Source organism: Ascaphus truei, chromosome 2, assembly GCF_040206685.1.
Source record: "Ascaphus truei isolate aAscTru1 chromosome 2, aAscTru1.hap1, whole genome shotgun sequence".
NCBI classification, from domain to species: Eukaryota; Metazoa; Chordata; class Amphibia; order Anura; family Ascaphidae; genus Ascaphus; species Ascaphus truei.
Genome location: NC_134484.1, coordinates 276920223 through 276936681, shown reverse-complemented (window position 1 = coordinate 276936681; position 16459 = coordinate 276920223). Strand labels below are relative to the sequence as shown.

At 40.0% G+C, this 16459-nt stretch overlaps 1 protein-coding gene across 1 annotated transcript; it reads right to left on the bottom strand.

Annotated features, from left to right (window-relative positions):
- Positions 1-227: 227 nt before the first annotated feature.
- PDIA4 (protein disulfide isomerase family A member 4) lies at positions 228-14611 on the bottom strand. Its single transcript, XM_075586264.1, has 9 exons — positions 14355-14611; positions 13128-13333; positions 9915-10053; positions 8693-8898; positions 8220-8378; positions 7067-7218; positions 3397-3553; positions 2737-2976; positions 228-794 (listed from the first exon to the last, which is right to left on the bottom strand). The coding sequence occupies exons 1-9, from the start codon at positions 14594-14596 to the stop codon at positions 388-390; spliced, it is 1908 nt and encodes a 635-aa protein (XP_075442379.1). The 5' UTR covers positions 14597-14611; the 3' UTR covers positions 228-387.
- Between the last annotated feature and the right edge of the window lie 1848 nt (positions 14612-16459).

The window sequence follows — 16459 nt, the reverse complement described above, 5'->3', positions numbered from 1 at the left end:
AAAAAAAAAAAAAAAAAAGGGCACGGCATGTGAGAAGTAGTCAATTGAGAACGTAGAATAAAATGGAGGGGAAAAAAACGTTTTTTAATTTTTTTTATTATTACCTCGATTGAAAACCGTGAGAGCAGAAAAAAAAAATCAAGACCTAAAAACAAATACGTACAAAAAGAAACTATTTTTTTTTTTGTGAATTAGTACTTTGGTAACTTCACAGATCAGATCAAATCTCGAAACCAAAAACACTTTAATCTCATTTGAGGAGGCTTATAAAGCGCTCATTATCGCACCTATGGTTTCACCCACAACATTGGTCCTAGTAATCTCATTGATAACTTGTACAAGAAACAAATGTTTAAAAATATATATATATATTGCATCCCAAACCCCTCAAAGTTCTTCCTTTGTCTTTGGTTTGCTGGCATGTTCCTCAACAAACTTGCTCAATCCTTCCAGATCTCTGTTAGCTCCCTGGAATTTTATTGGGTTTTGTTTATCAGTCTTGGGAGCAAAGTAAATAGTAGGGAATCCTTCCACTTTGTACTTGTCGCTGGGGATGTCGTTGGCACTAGCGTCCATCTTGGCTATGACGACACTTCCCTCGGATTGGTATTTTTTGCCCAAGTCATTGTATACTGGCTCTAGGGACTTGCAGTGTCCACACCACGGAGCATAGAACTCTATGAGGGCATCGTATTTTGGATCCATTACTATTTGGTCAAAGGTCTTTCCAACCACTACTTTAACTGGGCCTTTGTTGTTCTTTGGCACGGGTTGGGATTTCAGGATAGGCGCAAGTTTTCCTGTAAAACACAAACAATGGATATTAAAAAAAGACAACCATTTCCACCATAAAAGTAGCAGGGGTAGCTTTGGGAGATGGGGAAAGTGATGGGAGGATTGGGATAGATAGATAGGATAGATAGATAGATAGGATAGATAGATAGGATAGATAGATAGGATAGATAGGATAGATAGGATAGATAAGATAGATACAAAAAATATATATATATAAAAAAAAAAAAATCTGTAAAAGACATTTCAGTAAATACTGTATAATATTGTCAACAACATATCCCACAACAGAGATGGAGATAAAACAGCATTAAGATTGGGCAAGGAGAGAGTACGTCTTTTATTGAACCCTCAAAAATATATTTGAGGTTTCTCTTCCCTGTATACATTACATTTTAGAAACAGAAATGTTAAATCATACTGAAATTCTAATTTATGAAGTTTGCTGTCAAATGTATTTAAATATTAAATAGCAGTGAATGTTTATTAATATACATATCGTCATTGTAGAGGTAAAACTCACCAAGTGCATTTTTGGTAAAAATTCACTAAAATGCACTTCCTAATTTCGATATTTTTGATATTTCTATTGAAAAACGAATTAAGTACCTATTTAATCATAGTTCTGAGTTACTAGTATGGGTAAGGAGGAGGGAGGGGAAGGGAAGAGAGAAAGCTCTTGCGTCAGCCCAAGGTCAATCGTGAAGTATGATGCAAATAGGGATAAACGTTTAAAGGCTTAAGAAGGACAGAATCCCTATGGGTATGCACTCTGTACTGTATGATAAAATGGAAATTGGAATTAGTATAAAATATTTCTTTCATAAAATAGTTAAAAATGGACGGCGATTGGCCACGTTCTACCTTTACCAATCATAAGGACAAGGATATATGCCTTTATACTTCATAGTTATCAAAAACAGAAAAAAAATAATTAAGTATGATTCTGAAATAATGTATTTAAAAAAAAAAATCGCCCTTTCCTCAGTACACAAATGTAATAACTTTTACGACGATATATGAAAAGACAATGCTGTGTCCTTCCAAATGACTAAAAATAAATAAATAAAACTTAGCTGCAGTTCAAGCCAGGGGTGCGCAAAGTGGGTGGGGGGAGAGAATTTTTCCAAGGGGGGCGGCTACAGAGGTCCCACGCTCACCCCCAAGGGATTTACATTAAATGCTGAGGGGACAGCGAGAGGCCACTGCAGCTTCTCCAACCTGGTCTACGGCAACGCGTCGCCATGGTTACTGGCATCATATGATGCCGCGGGGTCACGCGACGTTGCATTGCCATGGCAACGTGACGTTACATGACGCCGGAGCCAAGGGGGGTGCAGGTTAAAAGTTTGCACACACCTGGTTCAAGCAATATTCATTTTTCCCTCTCGCTAGCAGTGCACCAATTGTATCTAGTGCCTGCCTGGTCACATGATCTTCCACACAGAACTTTGCATCATGGGTTATCTTCTGCAGTCCTAACAGTGATATAAAGCAGGGGTGAACAAACTAGGCGGCGGTTAGAGGTGCCGCATTTAAATGAAATGTCGGGGAGCATGCAAGACCTCTGTAGTACTCACTAACCTGCTCTCCGACGGCTTCGGGACGCATTGCCATGGCAACGTGACGTCAAATGACCCTGCAAAGTCATTTGACGCTGGATAACAGGCAGGGGGCGCGAGCAGTGGGGCCAAGCAGGCAGCAAGTGGCGCTGGGCCAAAACTTTGCGCACCCCTGATATAAAGAACCCCCGAGCCGAATCTTCAGTGATCGATTACAGGAGAACGGATCGATCGGCAACTTAGCTAATCACTTGTTAGTGTGCATATTGTATTGATGCACATATTGAATGAAAAAAATAGATAAATTAAATGCCAGCTTGAACTGCAGCTTTAAATATAGACCTCTTAATAATTGTACTAAAAAAGTAAAAAAAGAAAAAAGTCTTGCCTTTCTTAAAGGCTACCACAAATTCTCTGAGTGCATCAGAATCGAACTCCTCTGGCTCCTTGGCGTATTTCTTGCCACCAGCATCTAGGATTGCAGCATTCACTTCCTCTCCGCTGTCGCTTAATCCCAAATCCTTTAGTTCAGATGCATAATCTTCCTCATTGGCAATGGCAAAAGTGTACTCTGGGAAATCCTTTGCGACGTCCAAGATTTTGCTGCGCCAATACTGGGTTGCTGAAAAGAACATTCAAACAGGAGTTGTAAATATAAAATCTATGTTTAGGATGGCAGTGAAAGAAATAAAATGCCATTCCTATTTTATATTTTTAAATATATAAGTTTTGATTCTGATTGTGCAGAACTTCGACAAAAATGCAGCTTTAACAATAGGTCAACTTGAATAATTTTACTACATTCTGGATTCTTTTATTATTCAAGTGGGTATTGTGCATATTGATAATACATTTTAACATAGTATATATCTATAATACATTTGAGATCATTTAACATACCAATTTGATAACTCAAACAAATATTTATGCGGTTATCTGTCAGAATTTGCAAGAAAGAAAAGCCAACATATTGTACAGTAACTCCCCATAGCATGAGAGGATGGGAGCAGGAAATAAAGGTTGGCTTCATAAAAGGACCTACCGGTACGATAATCAAAGCTAAAATCCACAGAGTAATAGACAACTACAAGTGGGCGTTTTGCATATCTCTTGTTGTCATTAGATGTCTTTCTATGGCCAACCAAAGGTAAGGCATGCTTCGTAACATGCTCCTTCACATCAGCATCTGTAGTGGAATCCTGCAAAAAGGAAAGAGAAACTTCTTACGGTGGGTTTGCAGATTGTAATACATTTTATTTGACCACCACGAGTGTTCTTCAAAACCAAATCACAACTTTTATTGGTGATTACATTAAGGAATTTAAAGGACTGTTCTAAATATCTAGCGCACCACTTGTATATTTTTGTAAGTGTATCTTTAGAAATTGGACAATAAATGCATTTAATGGTGGACCAAAAAAATAAATTATTTATTTATTTATTTGTTTATAAAATATTTTACCAGGAAGTAATACATTGAGAGTTACCTCTCGTTTTCAAGTATGTCCTGGGCACAGAGTAAAACAAAATAATACATGGTTACAAGTACAGTTACATAAATGAACAAGGTATACATTATATACAAGACATTGCATGCACAGTTAAAGAAAATATATATTATGAGCGTATGAAACAGTTACAGACCAGATTAAAGTGTGAGACAGCCTTAGATTTGAAAGAACTTAAGCTGGTGGTGGATATGAGAGTCTCTGGTAGGTTGTTCCAGTTTTGGGGTGCACGGAAGGAGAAGGAGGAACGTCCGGATACTTTGTTGAGCCTTGGGACCATGAATAGTCTTTTGGAGTCTGATCTCAGGTGATAGGTACTGCATGTGGTAGGGGTGAGGAGCTTGTTCAGGTAGCTGGGTAGCTTGCCCAGAAAGTATTTGAGGGTGAGACAGGAAAGGTGAACATTGCGCCTAGACTCTAGTGATGACCAATCTAGTTCTTTGAGCATTTCGCAGTGATGTGTGTTGTAGTTGCATTGGAGAACAAAACGACAAATTGAATTGTAGAGGGTGTCAAGTTTGCTAAGGTGGGTTTGAGGAGCCGAGCCATAAACTATGTCTCCATAGTCAATAATTGGCATTAGCATCTGCTGTGCAATACGCTTTCTGACCAGGAGACTTAGGGAGGATTTGTTCCTGTAAAGTACCCCTAGTTTGGCATAGGTCTTGGTTGTCAGGGTATCAATGTGCATCCCGAATGTTAAGTGGGAGTCAAACCATATGCCCAGGTATTTAAAACTAGTGACAGGTGTTAGGGTGGTTTTAGCGTTGGTTCTAATCAGGAGCTCAGTCACTGGAAGCTTTACAAATGTAGTCTTGGTCCCAAATACCATTGTTACAGTCTTGTCAGTGTTTAAAAACAGTTTGTTTTGGGAAATCCAGTTTTCGAGTCTCAAAAAGTCAGACTGAAGTATGTGTTGAAAGTCAGAGAGGCTATGGCTGTGTGCATACAGGATTGTGTCATCTGCATACATGTGTATTGAGGCTTCCTGACAAGCTGTGGGAAGATCATTAATGAACACTGAGAAGAGTAGGGGCCCCAGAACAGAGCCTTGCGGGACACCACAGGTGATATCTAGGGGGTAGTTGGAGTTAGAGCCTGAGATGGACACATGTTGGGATCTTCCTGATAGGTAGGACTGAAACCAGTTTAAAGCATGTTTCCCTATTCCAGAGCTCTGGAGTTTGTCAAGCAGGATAACATCAACTGTGTCAAAAGCCTTTGCAAAATCTAGGAATACTGCACCAGTGAGTTGTCCCCGTTCCATTCCACACTGGATTTCATTGCAAACTTTTAGCAGGGTAGTTACGGTGGAGTGTTTGGGACGAAACCCAGACTGGAATTGGCTAGGGAAATTTGTCTTGGTGTAGAAATCGCTTAATTGGGAGTGGACACATTTTTCCATAACTTTGGATAGAATCGGAGAAGTGAGATTGGCCTGTAGTTTGAGACAGTGTTTTTGTCCCCACTTTTGAAGATTGGGACAACTCTGGCAGTTTTCCAGGTCTTAGGGATATGGCCTGCAGACAGGATAGAGTTGACTATGGACGCAATTGGTTTGGCAATGGCTGGGGCACCAAGTCGTAGGAACCTAGATTGTAGTAAGTCGGTTCCACATTGGCTGCTTAGTTTTAGTTTGAGGAGCGCTTGTGTAATCTCCTCTTCAGATACTGGTCTAAATTGAAAATTGTGGGCAGTGTTGGGAGGGGGTGGGACTATAGGGGTACTCCCAGGATGAGATTCAGGTTTGTGGTTTGTGCTGCGTTTCGCCAATAAGTTAGTGGCACACCCCACAAAGTAATCATTGAATGCATTTGCAATGTCAGTGGGGTTTGTCAGAGTAATATCCCCCTTAGTGATATTACTTGGCTGTTGATGGTTAGAAGGCTGGAATATGTTGTTTATAACCTTCCAGAAGTTAGCTGGGTTTGATGTATTTTGGTGGAGATTGTCAGAGTAATATTGTGCTTTTGCATGCCTTGTTTGCCTTGTGCACATGTTCCGCAGGCATCTGTAGTGATTGAGATCCTTGGTAGTGCCAGTTACTTTGTAGCTTTTCCACAAGGCATCCCTGAACTGGTAGAGTGCTATAAGGTCAGGTGTAACCCATGGAAGGTGGGCCCCCGTACCCTTATTCTGCGTAGTGGAGCATGGGTATCACAGAGTTTTAAGAACTCTGATTGGAAATAGTCGAGCGCAGAATCAGGGTCGGGAATTAAATCGATTCTGTGCCAAGGGCAGTTGGTAAGGTCATCCAGAAACTGTTGTGGGTTAAAGTTTTTAAATGTTCTAGTGAGGAGAACTTTAGGGCTTGAATGGGGCGGTTTAATTTTCCTTACACAGTATACTATTGCATGGTCACTGAAAATATCAGGAAGGATGCCAGAGGATTGGATTCTGCTGGGGTTTGAGGAGAGAATCCAGTCTAGCAAGGAATGGTTATGCGACTTCAGGTTTATCCGTGTGGGTTGGGAAATGAGTTGCGATAGGTTAAGTGACTTGAGTTGTATCTGGATTTTGTGGTTTTTAGGGTCAAGCCAATTGAAGTTGAAATCCCCAAGAACTAGCAGCTCACTCTTCTCATTCAGAGAGGAAATGGAGCCAAGAAATTGGGTGATATCAGTCAAGGATTGTAGTGGGGCTTTAGGGGGGCGGTAGATGCCAGCAAGCAAAATGGGCTTAGAAAAGGGGAGGCAGATTTTGCCAACTAGAGTTTCAAAAGAGGACTTCCAATTAAAGAATGAAAACCATCTCTCTTTTTTTTTACAAAAATACACAACTTTTGAGTGCTACAATAAAGTACAGAAGAAAAGAAGACCCTGTCAAAAGGCATGTTAAAACAAAGTCATTTTAAATACAGTATAGAAAGATTAAAGCTTATACTGCTGTGCCATGCTCAGTGTGACCACTAGATGCTGCCACTGTGGGAAGTTTTAACAACCCAACACCTTAAGTTTTTTTATTTTTGGAAGAGTGCTGTGCATGCAAGACAAATTGATACTCCTGTCTCTCCAAGTAACTGTTTTCTCCGGGATGCAAATTCATGCATTGACATGGCATTTGCTCCTCGAAAGGTAGTGGGGTTAAGGACGGAAGGATTATAGACCTATATACAAGGAGTGTTGAAACATGGCACAGCAATGCAGGCTATTCTAGCCGAAACAGTGATATAATAAACGGCCTACTCGGCATACATTTACTTACTTTGAAGTCCAAAATGTGCTTCTTTGGCTCATATTTTGAGTGGAATTTTTCAGGTTGCATGACAACCAGCTGGCGAGGTGATACTTTTAGAAAGTTCACAATCTCGCTGCTAAAAGTGTGATGAAACTTGTAGTCTTCTCTTAAGTTGTTAGCTGCAAAATGTAAACATGCTTAAAATGAGGGTAGTGAAAAACAAAAGTCCAATTGTGGTTCTGCATATGAGAAACATATACTTTGAGGGGGGAATCAAATTGTGAATTTGACGACAATACTTATAACGCATTAAGTACAAGTATCGCGTTCCTGGAATTTTGAAGAGAGGAGAAGTCCTCACTCCAAAATACATCAAGTGGTTTCTTTGGCCATGGCACAGTGATAAGTAGCATACCAAAAAGAGATAAGGAGGTAACAGCAGCACTCTAAATAAATTCATTATAGTGTGTGTGTTTGATGTATATGTGCAGTGTATGTATGTGATTGCATTTGCACTATTCCCTGATACTTACTTTATATAAAGCCCTTGACAAAATAGTTATAGTGCTTTTTATTTGATAGATCTTTTTTTACATTCACCGTCTTGTCCCACTATACTCCCACCTCGTCTCAATATCTAGGCTGCGTTTGCATTTCAAAAGAGAATAGCCTGCCATGGTATGTATCTACTGTTAATTTTCACACTAAGCTACCTGTTTTTCATCTTATTTCACACTGCCTGTTAACATCCATTGTAACCAGATATCCCTTACATATACTGCCTATTTCTGCGTCTTTTTGTATTTCTGCCATACCCATTGAAGGACCCCGAGGTTCCAAAGATTAACAATTCAACAACTTGTTGGTCCAATAAAAAGGTGTCATACCACCTATTTCCTCTCACTCCTTTGTTACTACATCAAAGAAAGGACCAACATGGTTACCCACCCTTCTTTGCTCATTTAAAATAATGCAGTTACTATTTTATAGGCCGAATCATGGAATTAAATGCTGCTTTGTATCTAATAACATCAGTAACATGTAAGTTTTTCAACATACAAACAGTTACAGTAAAAAGTAGAATTTAAATTACCCTTTGGTAAACCCATTCATTATCATTCTATTTATGGTGCATCAAGTGGTTTAAAGAAAGTACAGCTCTGCAGTGCAAGAGTCATACCTGCATCTTGATAAAGTTGGTATGCCTGGTCACCCTCTCCATTAAAAACCCCAATGATCACAACATCGTCTCCATCTCTTAGGAATTCCTGCACCTGTTTGACAGCCTGGATTTGTTTAGATGGTGGACCAGCCTGTTCAATCATGTAGTCAACTATACCTATAAAACATGAAGTATTTGAAATTGTAGTTAACTAAAGGAGTTATGCCAAATACTGCACTTTGAGGAAGGAATAACGATGATAGATTATTAATGCTAAAGAGACAACATATTAGTTCATCTTCAACTTATTTCCGGGATCCAAAATGTTGATTTAGAGGATAATAATGATAAATATTAAAAGTACTCGTGAAAGGTATCCAGAAGCTTCGGATCAATAGTGAAGTAAAAATTGATTAATTCACACACACACATACACTGTTAGAGCTGTATGAAAATAAAGAACAGGTAGGCAAATAACGCAGTTACGTTACCATATCTTTCTCTCGGTCCGTTGTAATCAAAAGCTTTGCCCTTGCGAAAAATCTTCATTGTGGGAAAGCCAGTCACGCCATATTTGCTACCAAGCTCATTTTCTTTAGTAGCATCCACTTTTGCCAAGAGTATGGCTGGAGTGCGTTTACCAAGCTCTTGCGCTGCCTTCTCGTATTCTGGGGCAAGCTGCTTACAATGCCCACACCTGAGAGATTTAAGGCATAATAGAACTTGAAATATTTGTCACACACAGGACAAGTAACACACAAGAATTTAGGAGGGCTATTTATGGGTGCAGTTACCCCCCCCCCCTCCAACCCGAATGAACTATCTTGAATGCGATCTCTTTAAAGTAGGTTACAAACCTTATTTTTACATTTAAAGGGGCTGAAAACCTACAGTAGAGTTTTCACGCGGAAACTTCTGCTATTTATGCTTTATAACTTGATGAAGAAGCACAGAGCTATTTTCCATGCACACTTACAATGACCCGATTAGAGAAGCTATCCTGTGATTCTCTGATAAGGTTCTATGAAGTTCAGCAATGACATGTAGGCCTGGAGTTAAGGCAGTAATTGTCATTGCCTTGAATTGCAGTTACTGCCATATCAGTGCGGGACAACACATCTTGCTCTAATGACTCCCGGCCATCGTACCAGCCATTTTTCATTTAGATTGTAGGCTAAAAAAAGTTTTGCAATAAAATGTAGTTCAAAAAGATATATGGAAAAACAGGACAGGCACTCCAAGATCCAAAAGGTGAAATTTATTCCTCAACATTTTAGCTCCCAACGAAGCCTTTATCAAGAGCATGCTAGGAGCCGAAATGTTGAGGAATAAATTTCATCTTTAGATCTTGGAGTGCCTGTCCTGTTTTTCCAAATCAAATGTGCTGCATTGCTGACACCTGGCGGTTTGCACCATATATCAGCTTTATCCACACATATGTGAGCTTCTTTTTGTTAATGGATTGATGTATATACACACACACCATTTTTTGCAGACCGCAAACTTACAAAGTAATCACTGATATTAAAAATGTTACCAAATTATTCCCACATCTCTAATAGTTGGTGCAAAAAACTAAAAAACGCTTGGTTTCAAATCCGGCTGTGCCAGTGTACATGCAATGCTGATGTTTATTTTGGCGCAATATGCTGCAAACCAACATGTTCATCAATAGGCCACTATTTCTCTTGCACTTATCTTCATGGGACTTACCAGGGTGCATAAAACTCAACCAATATAATGTCTGCATTGTCCACCACTTCATCAAAGTTGTCTTTGGTTAACACAATTGTTGCTTCAGCTGGTGGTATCCAATCAGGATGGGAGATTTCTTTCACTCTGGCCACAATTTCTGCAACACAGTTCACACTGTTACCACACATCCAAAGTCATTATATAGAACATTTTTAAAACCTCAGAGAATAATGTGTCCATAAACACAAGGTGTTTGGAAAAGCATAACTTTGCAGCATTGAGGTACGCCCCCAACTTTTTCTTGATTTAGTTTAATAAATATATAGATCTATCTATATATCGTTATTTATATAGCACCCAATGTGTACTCAGCGCGCAACAGTCAGACAATAGGAAAGGAAATCCCTGTCCTGAAGAGCTTACAACGTTGGGAAACGTACAGAGACAGCGCAGGGGAGGGAATAAGTGAAGTAGATTGCAGTGCTTGGCAGCAGTGACTGTGGTACAATAGCCATGAGTCCAAGCTATAGTGGTGCTTCATTTAAGAGGTAGGCTTTCAGGTTTGTCTTGAAGGTGGGGAGAGAAGGTGATTGGCATATACTGAGAGAGTGTGAAGGTCTTCCAAAGAGAAGGTGTAGGGAGGGAAAATGGTTTAAGGCGAGAGAGAGCTGTAGAGGTGAAAGGGGTGGAAAAAAGACAGTTATGTGTAGTGCAGGAGATGAGCAGGGCATAGCAAGAGATCAAAGCTGATATGTAGGAAGGAACAGATGAGTGAAGAGCCTTAAATAGCAAGGTGGAGAACTTTGTTGGCGATCTAAAATTTGATGGGAAGCCAGGGAGAAGGATTTAAAGAGATGACACCGTTTTGGGAAAAAAGTGAAATTATTCTAGCAGACGAATTTTGGTTTGATTGCAGAGCAGAAAGTTGTCAGGCAGAGAGGCCTGTTGGCAGTATGTTACAATAATCCAGACAGGAGAGGATAAGGGCATGTTTTAGAGTTTTAGTAGTAGATTGACAGAAAAAAGGGCAAATCTTGGAAATATTATGCAGGAAGAAGCAACAAATTTTGGCCGTGAATGTCAATGGAAAGGGAAGAGTCAAATGTCACTCCTAGGCAACGTGCTTTGGCGACAGGAGAGATGATAGTATCGTTTACTGTGATGGAAAAAAATGTATATTAGGTTAGAGTGTGGGGGGGGGGGGGAATGAGCTCAGTTTTAGACATTTAGTTTAAGACGGCAGACCACCATCCATGAGGATATAGCCAGGAGGCAATCAGGGACTTGATTGCAGGTGAGAATGTTGGGGTAGAGAGATATATTTGGGTTATAAGGCCAAATGAGTTGATGAGATCACCAAGTGATAGTGTGTAGCTAGAAAGAGGAGGTCCCACAACAGAACCCTGAAGTACACTAACAAACAGATTGACAGAAGACGAAGACATGTTAACAAAAGAGACAGAAAATGTGCGAAGAGAGAGGTAAGATGACAACCGGGATAGAGCTTTGTTGCTGATACCAAGAGAGTTTAGAATGTGCAGGAAAAAAGTGATTGACAGTATCAAAAGCAGCAGAGAGATGGCGTAGGATTAGTAGGAAAAGTGACCTTGGGATTTAGCTTCAGGTATATAATTGGCTACTTTAGTGAGCAGCATCTCTGTTGAGTGAGCTGTATGAAAACCAGGTTGTAAAGGGTCCAGGAGGGCACGGGAATCAAGAAAGTTGATCAAATGGGAGAACAACAGACGTTGTACCAATATGGAGGCAAACGGCAGGAGAGATACAGGGTGGTAGTTAGTAAGGCACGTAAGGTCTATGTTGTTTTTGAGAATAGGTGTGACCACTGCATGCTTAAAACGAAGACGGGAAAGTGCAAGAGGACAGGGAGGAAGGGCATGTGGTAGAGGGAGAAGATCAGTTTAGAAACTTCCAACCCTGAACCTGAGAAAAGGAGTCAAGAATGGAGGTGGTTTAAGTAGACGCAGAGAGGAGGGGGATGGAACAGAAGGAATCTCCTTGTGGATAGCATCCACCTTCCTGTAAAGTAGTTGGCGAACACTTGAGGAGATGTGAAGGAAGGGTGGAAAGTGGGAGGGGGGGGGGGGTCGTCATCAAAATACAGAGTAAAGACGGCGTGGATTGAACTTGTGAGTGTTAATGAGCGAGGAAAAGTTGTGTTTGGTCCGAGAGAGCAAAGTTAAAACAGGAGAAGAGAAATTTATAGTGCAGAAAATCAGCCAGAGTGTGAGATTTCCTCCATAGGCATTCAGAGGATCAAGTGCGAAAGGAGCGCGTTTGTGAATTTAGCCAAAGCCGTGCGTTAGAGGAATGGGTGTGCCAGAGCTGAGAAGGGGCATATAGATCAAGTGAGGAGGAGAGAGTTGTAGGAGTTTACAAGTTTGACCGTTTCAGAGGAAGGAGAGAGAGAAGAGAGGTAAGCATTTAGGATAGATGTCAGAGCAAAGGAGTCAATGGAGCGGTGGTTGAGAGTAGCGAGTATGACAGGTAGGAGGGGGGAGGTGAGGAGAATGAGTGGTGGTGAATGATAAGAGGTGATTGTCAGAGAGCAGAAAGGGGGGAGACGGAGAAATCAGAAAGGGAATAGTTGTTAGTAAATACCAGGTCCAAATAGTGATCATCCTTGTGGGTGCTGGAATTGGTCAATTGGTGGAGGCCAAATGAGGAGGTTACAGACACAAGGCGAGATGCCCAGGTGACGTTGGGATCAACAATATGACAATTCAAGTCCCACAGGAAAAGGATAGGAGAGTTAGAGGAGTGAATGAATGCCAGGATTCTAAATCAGAGGCAAAGGAGGAAGTAGAAGTCGGCGGTCTGTAAATTACAGAGAAAGAGGGTAGAAAAACTGGACAGCGTGAGCCTCTAAGGAAGAGAAAGAAACAGATGGAAGCATAGAGTGGCGCCGATATTGGCAGCAGTAGGAAAGGAGACCTACACCTCAACCTCTGCCATTTGGGGTGTGTGGAGTGTGACAAAAAAAAAACCCATCATAGGAGACAGCAGCTTCCACAGCAGTCAGGTTGTTGGAGACAGTTTGTTAGAGCAAAGAGGGGAAGAGAGCGAGAGCAGAAGAGGTTGTGTACAACCAGAGTACACACACAAACACACACACACACACACACACACACACACACACTGCTGGCCTTTACAGAAGCCAAAACCCTCAAATAATCACTACCTGGTGTACAAAATATGGAGTCCGTGTCTTACCTTCTTCTGTTCTTGAGCCATCATATTCAACTGGCTGGCCTTTCTTAAGGATTTTAATAGTAGGAAATCCACTGACTTCATATTTACCAGCAACTTCTGTTGCTACTGTGGCATCGATTTTGGCAACTGGAATAGGTGGGTCATTTTCCTTCAATGTTTTCGCAATTTTTTCATATTCTGGGATAAACTGTTTGCAGTGTCCACACCTGGTGCATATAATTGCAATGAACAGCTCCATTAAGTTTATGCAAGTTACAAAAAAATCCCATTAATATATTCTAGTTTCTTGGATGTGGTTATACTATGTTCTTAAAACAACTGCAAGTTGTCAATAGCCAGTTGAGATAAAGATTCTTAACCAAATACGGACGATTCAGATGCGTTATATGGCAAAGTGCATAGCCCTTTGTTTAGAAAATAAGGCTTCTACATACAAAAACAATGCTATGAATGACTTTCAATCCATTCAACTGACAAAACAGGTCTTACAGTATTCTTTATATTCATGAATATTCAACTAGTTTTAAAACTAAACTTTTGGATTTATTTACCCGAGATTTTAACTGATGAACTAGAACTTGCCTATTGTTTGATACTTGGGTGTGTCACCTGCAGCATTCCAGTCAGAAGGTCTAACCCTCACTTTAAACTGGTCATTACTGGTCATTACAAGGAACCTGTACATATCAGGCTCATCGCATAATATGAAGTTTCTCATAATACGTAGAAGGGCTCCAAGCGAATTGAGCACTGCTCAAATGTTTCAACAAAGTATGTAGTGCAGCGTGGTCATCTGAAAGTTATCCTGAACCCAGGCCGTGGCTCCTCGCTTACGTGAAGTATCAGCACCTACGTATTTTCTGCATATGCTCTCCTAGTTTTAAACACACTGCACTACTTGCCCAAATGTAGGTGCTTTAGAATGTGTTGATTTTAAGTCATATTTTTTCTTCTATAGTGACGACAGTGTATACAGCACAGTACATAGAACTTTTGCAGCCACAAGTCCCTGCCCCATAACGATTACAATCTATGTTTTGGTGCCTGAGGCACAGGGAGACAAAGTGACTCGCCCAAGATCACAATGATTTGAACCATGTCATAGTTAACAGAGTCAGTGTCTTTTAGTCACTGAGCCACTTCGGAGATTCCAATATTTAATTTTGTTTTTTATTCACGTAACTAGAAAGAATCAAATATAAATCAAATTAGTTACTGTGCACTTACCAGGGAGCATAAAATTCCAACAGCACAGTGTCTTTATCAGCAACAAAAGTATCAAAATTTGCATCAGTCAGCACCAACACACCATTTTCATCTTTCACTTCAGTATCATCCTCCTCATTGTCATCATCCTCATCAGCAGTCTCCGCTTCTGGTTCAGTTTCTAGAAAGCCAAACAAGAAATAAAAATACTGCCCATCTAACTGAAATGTGTTCATTTTAGTAATGGTGTTCTCTGTGTTCATCACCACCACCTCTTTTCTCTCAATGGAGGTTTAATTAATTGAACTGTGATAGTACCCTGATCGGCACAAACACACAGTAAACAGACTTTGACCATGATGAGATTCCCATGCGATAGGGCGGTGATGAATACTGTCCGCTGTGTTCCAATTCAATTCCTTTCCTGGCTCTGTAATTGGCCATTATAACAAAGTGTAGTCCTCTACGAGCTGTGGATTTTGCATACGAATTTACCCACCTGAAAACACAATCCCAGCAACCTCTAATCCCAGAATCCACCACATCATATATACGTACACATTTGTGTATATAAAGGAGTGCTACTGAGAGCGGCCTAGTGTATACAAAAAAAAAAAAAAAAGACAAAAATACCCGATACATCCAATTTAACAAAATACATAGTTAAATACTTCAATGTTAGTATTCTCATGTGTAAGGGTCATTTAATTAAACTCTCTGGCCAAAGCGTAATAAGTATACGTAGACAGGTCCTGCACAGGTAGATTGAAACCCTACTTAGAATATATAGATATAATGTGGTGGGTTCTGGGGTTAGAGCTTGCTGGGATTGTGTATTTCATTCATTTTAATTTTCAACTAATATCAGTTGGTTGGAGGTTAGTAGCCCCTCCTCCAGGGTTTAAACTCACCCCATCCCACTTTTTAAGTAGCAGCGTTTTCCATGTTCCTGTGCAGGACAGGTACATTGAGGGCCATTCTCCCTCCACTGCAGAGGTAAATGAGAATTTTCACAGGTAATGTTAGGACCTGCATACTGGTTATGTCGTGAAGTGGCGCAAGGCTTATAACGCTTTGGCCAAAGGGTTTAACTAAATGACCCTTATTCATGAGAATACTAACATTGAAGTATTTAAATATGTATTTTGGCACATTGGATGTAGCATTGGGTATTTGTCATCAACTTACTCATCTGTAATATTAACAGCTTTGTGGATGTACTTCACTGCTCATTTATGTCACACACAAAAAACCTCCAGGCATCATTTGTTCCCTCGGAGATGTATTTTGATGTAGCAGACACAACAAGGAGTAATTGTTGTACTGCAATTACATGCCTCATGGGCACAGCAGATCCCCTTGAGAAGTGTAATTGTAGATACTGCTTATTAGACAACTGCCTCTTCCTGAAAGAGCGATCAGCATTGTCTGTTGGACAAACAAGCCAAATTTAGTTACCTTTCAGTTAAATCGTTACATCCAACTAGCTTATTTAGCTTAGTCAAAATCAATCAATCAATCAATCATGAGGACAGACTAAAGGTAACAATTCTTATTATGGCCGCTCTTTTTACCCAAACTGAAATATTAGTCAACAATGACTGTTTTTGTGCATCTCAACTGTGGTTGAACCCGTGATGGTACCAGTGAGTACAGATTACCACAACTTTTTTTCCGAATGATTATTAATATTTCAAACCCGGAATACGACTATTTCTTTATTTATAAACTCATCTTTTTCATACAAAATGTATTTGAAAAAATAAAATCCTCTCATAGTACACATATTATATCATTCTTCCTAATATTTTTTTTTTTTTTTAAACACTGACCACTGCACTTACAAATAAACGTGCTTATTGAATATGAGTGAAGGACAAAAAGGAGAAAACAAATGTTCAACTGAAATTGATTTTTGGCTTTGAATTTTGTAGATAGATATCGGTCTTGCCACACCTTTGGGAAGAAAGAAAAAGAAAAAAAAAATTTTTTTAGAAGTCGTCTGAAAAAGAAAAACTCAAAAACGACGAGAGGATTTTACACATTTAAGTAACGTCGAATAATGCAAGTCTTCTCTCTTTTACAATGGCAGTTCATAGCATTGCACTATTTCTACAGATCTTATG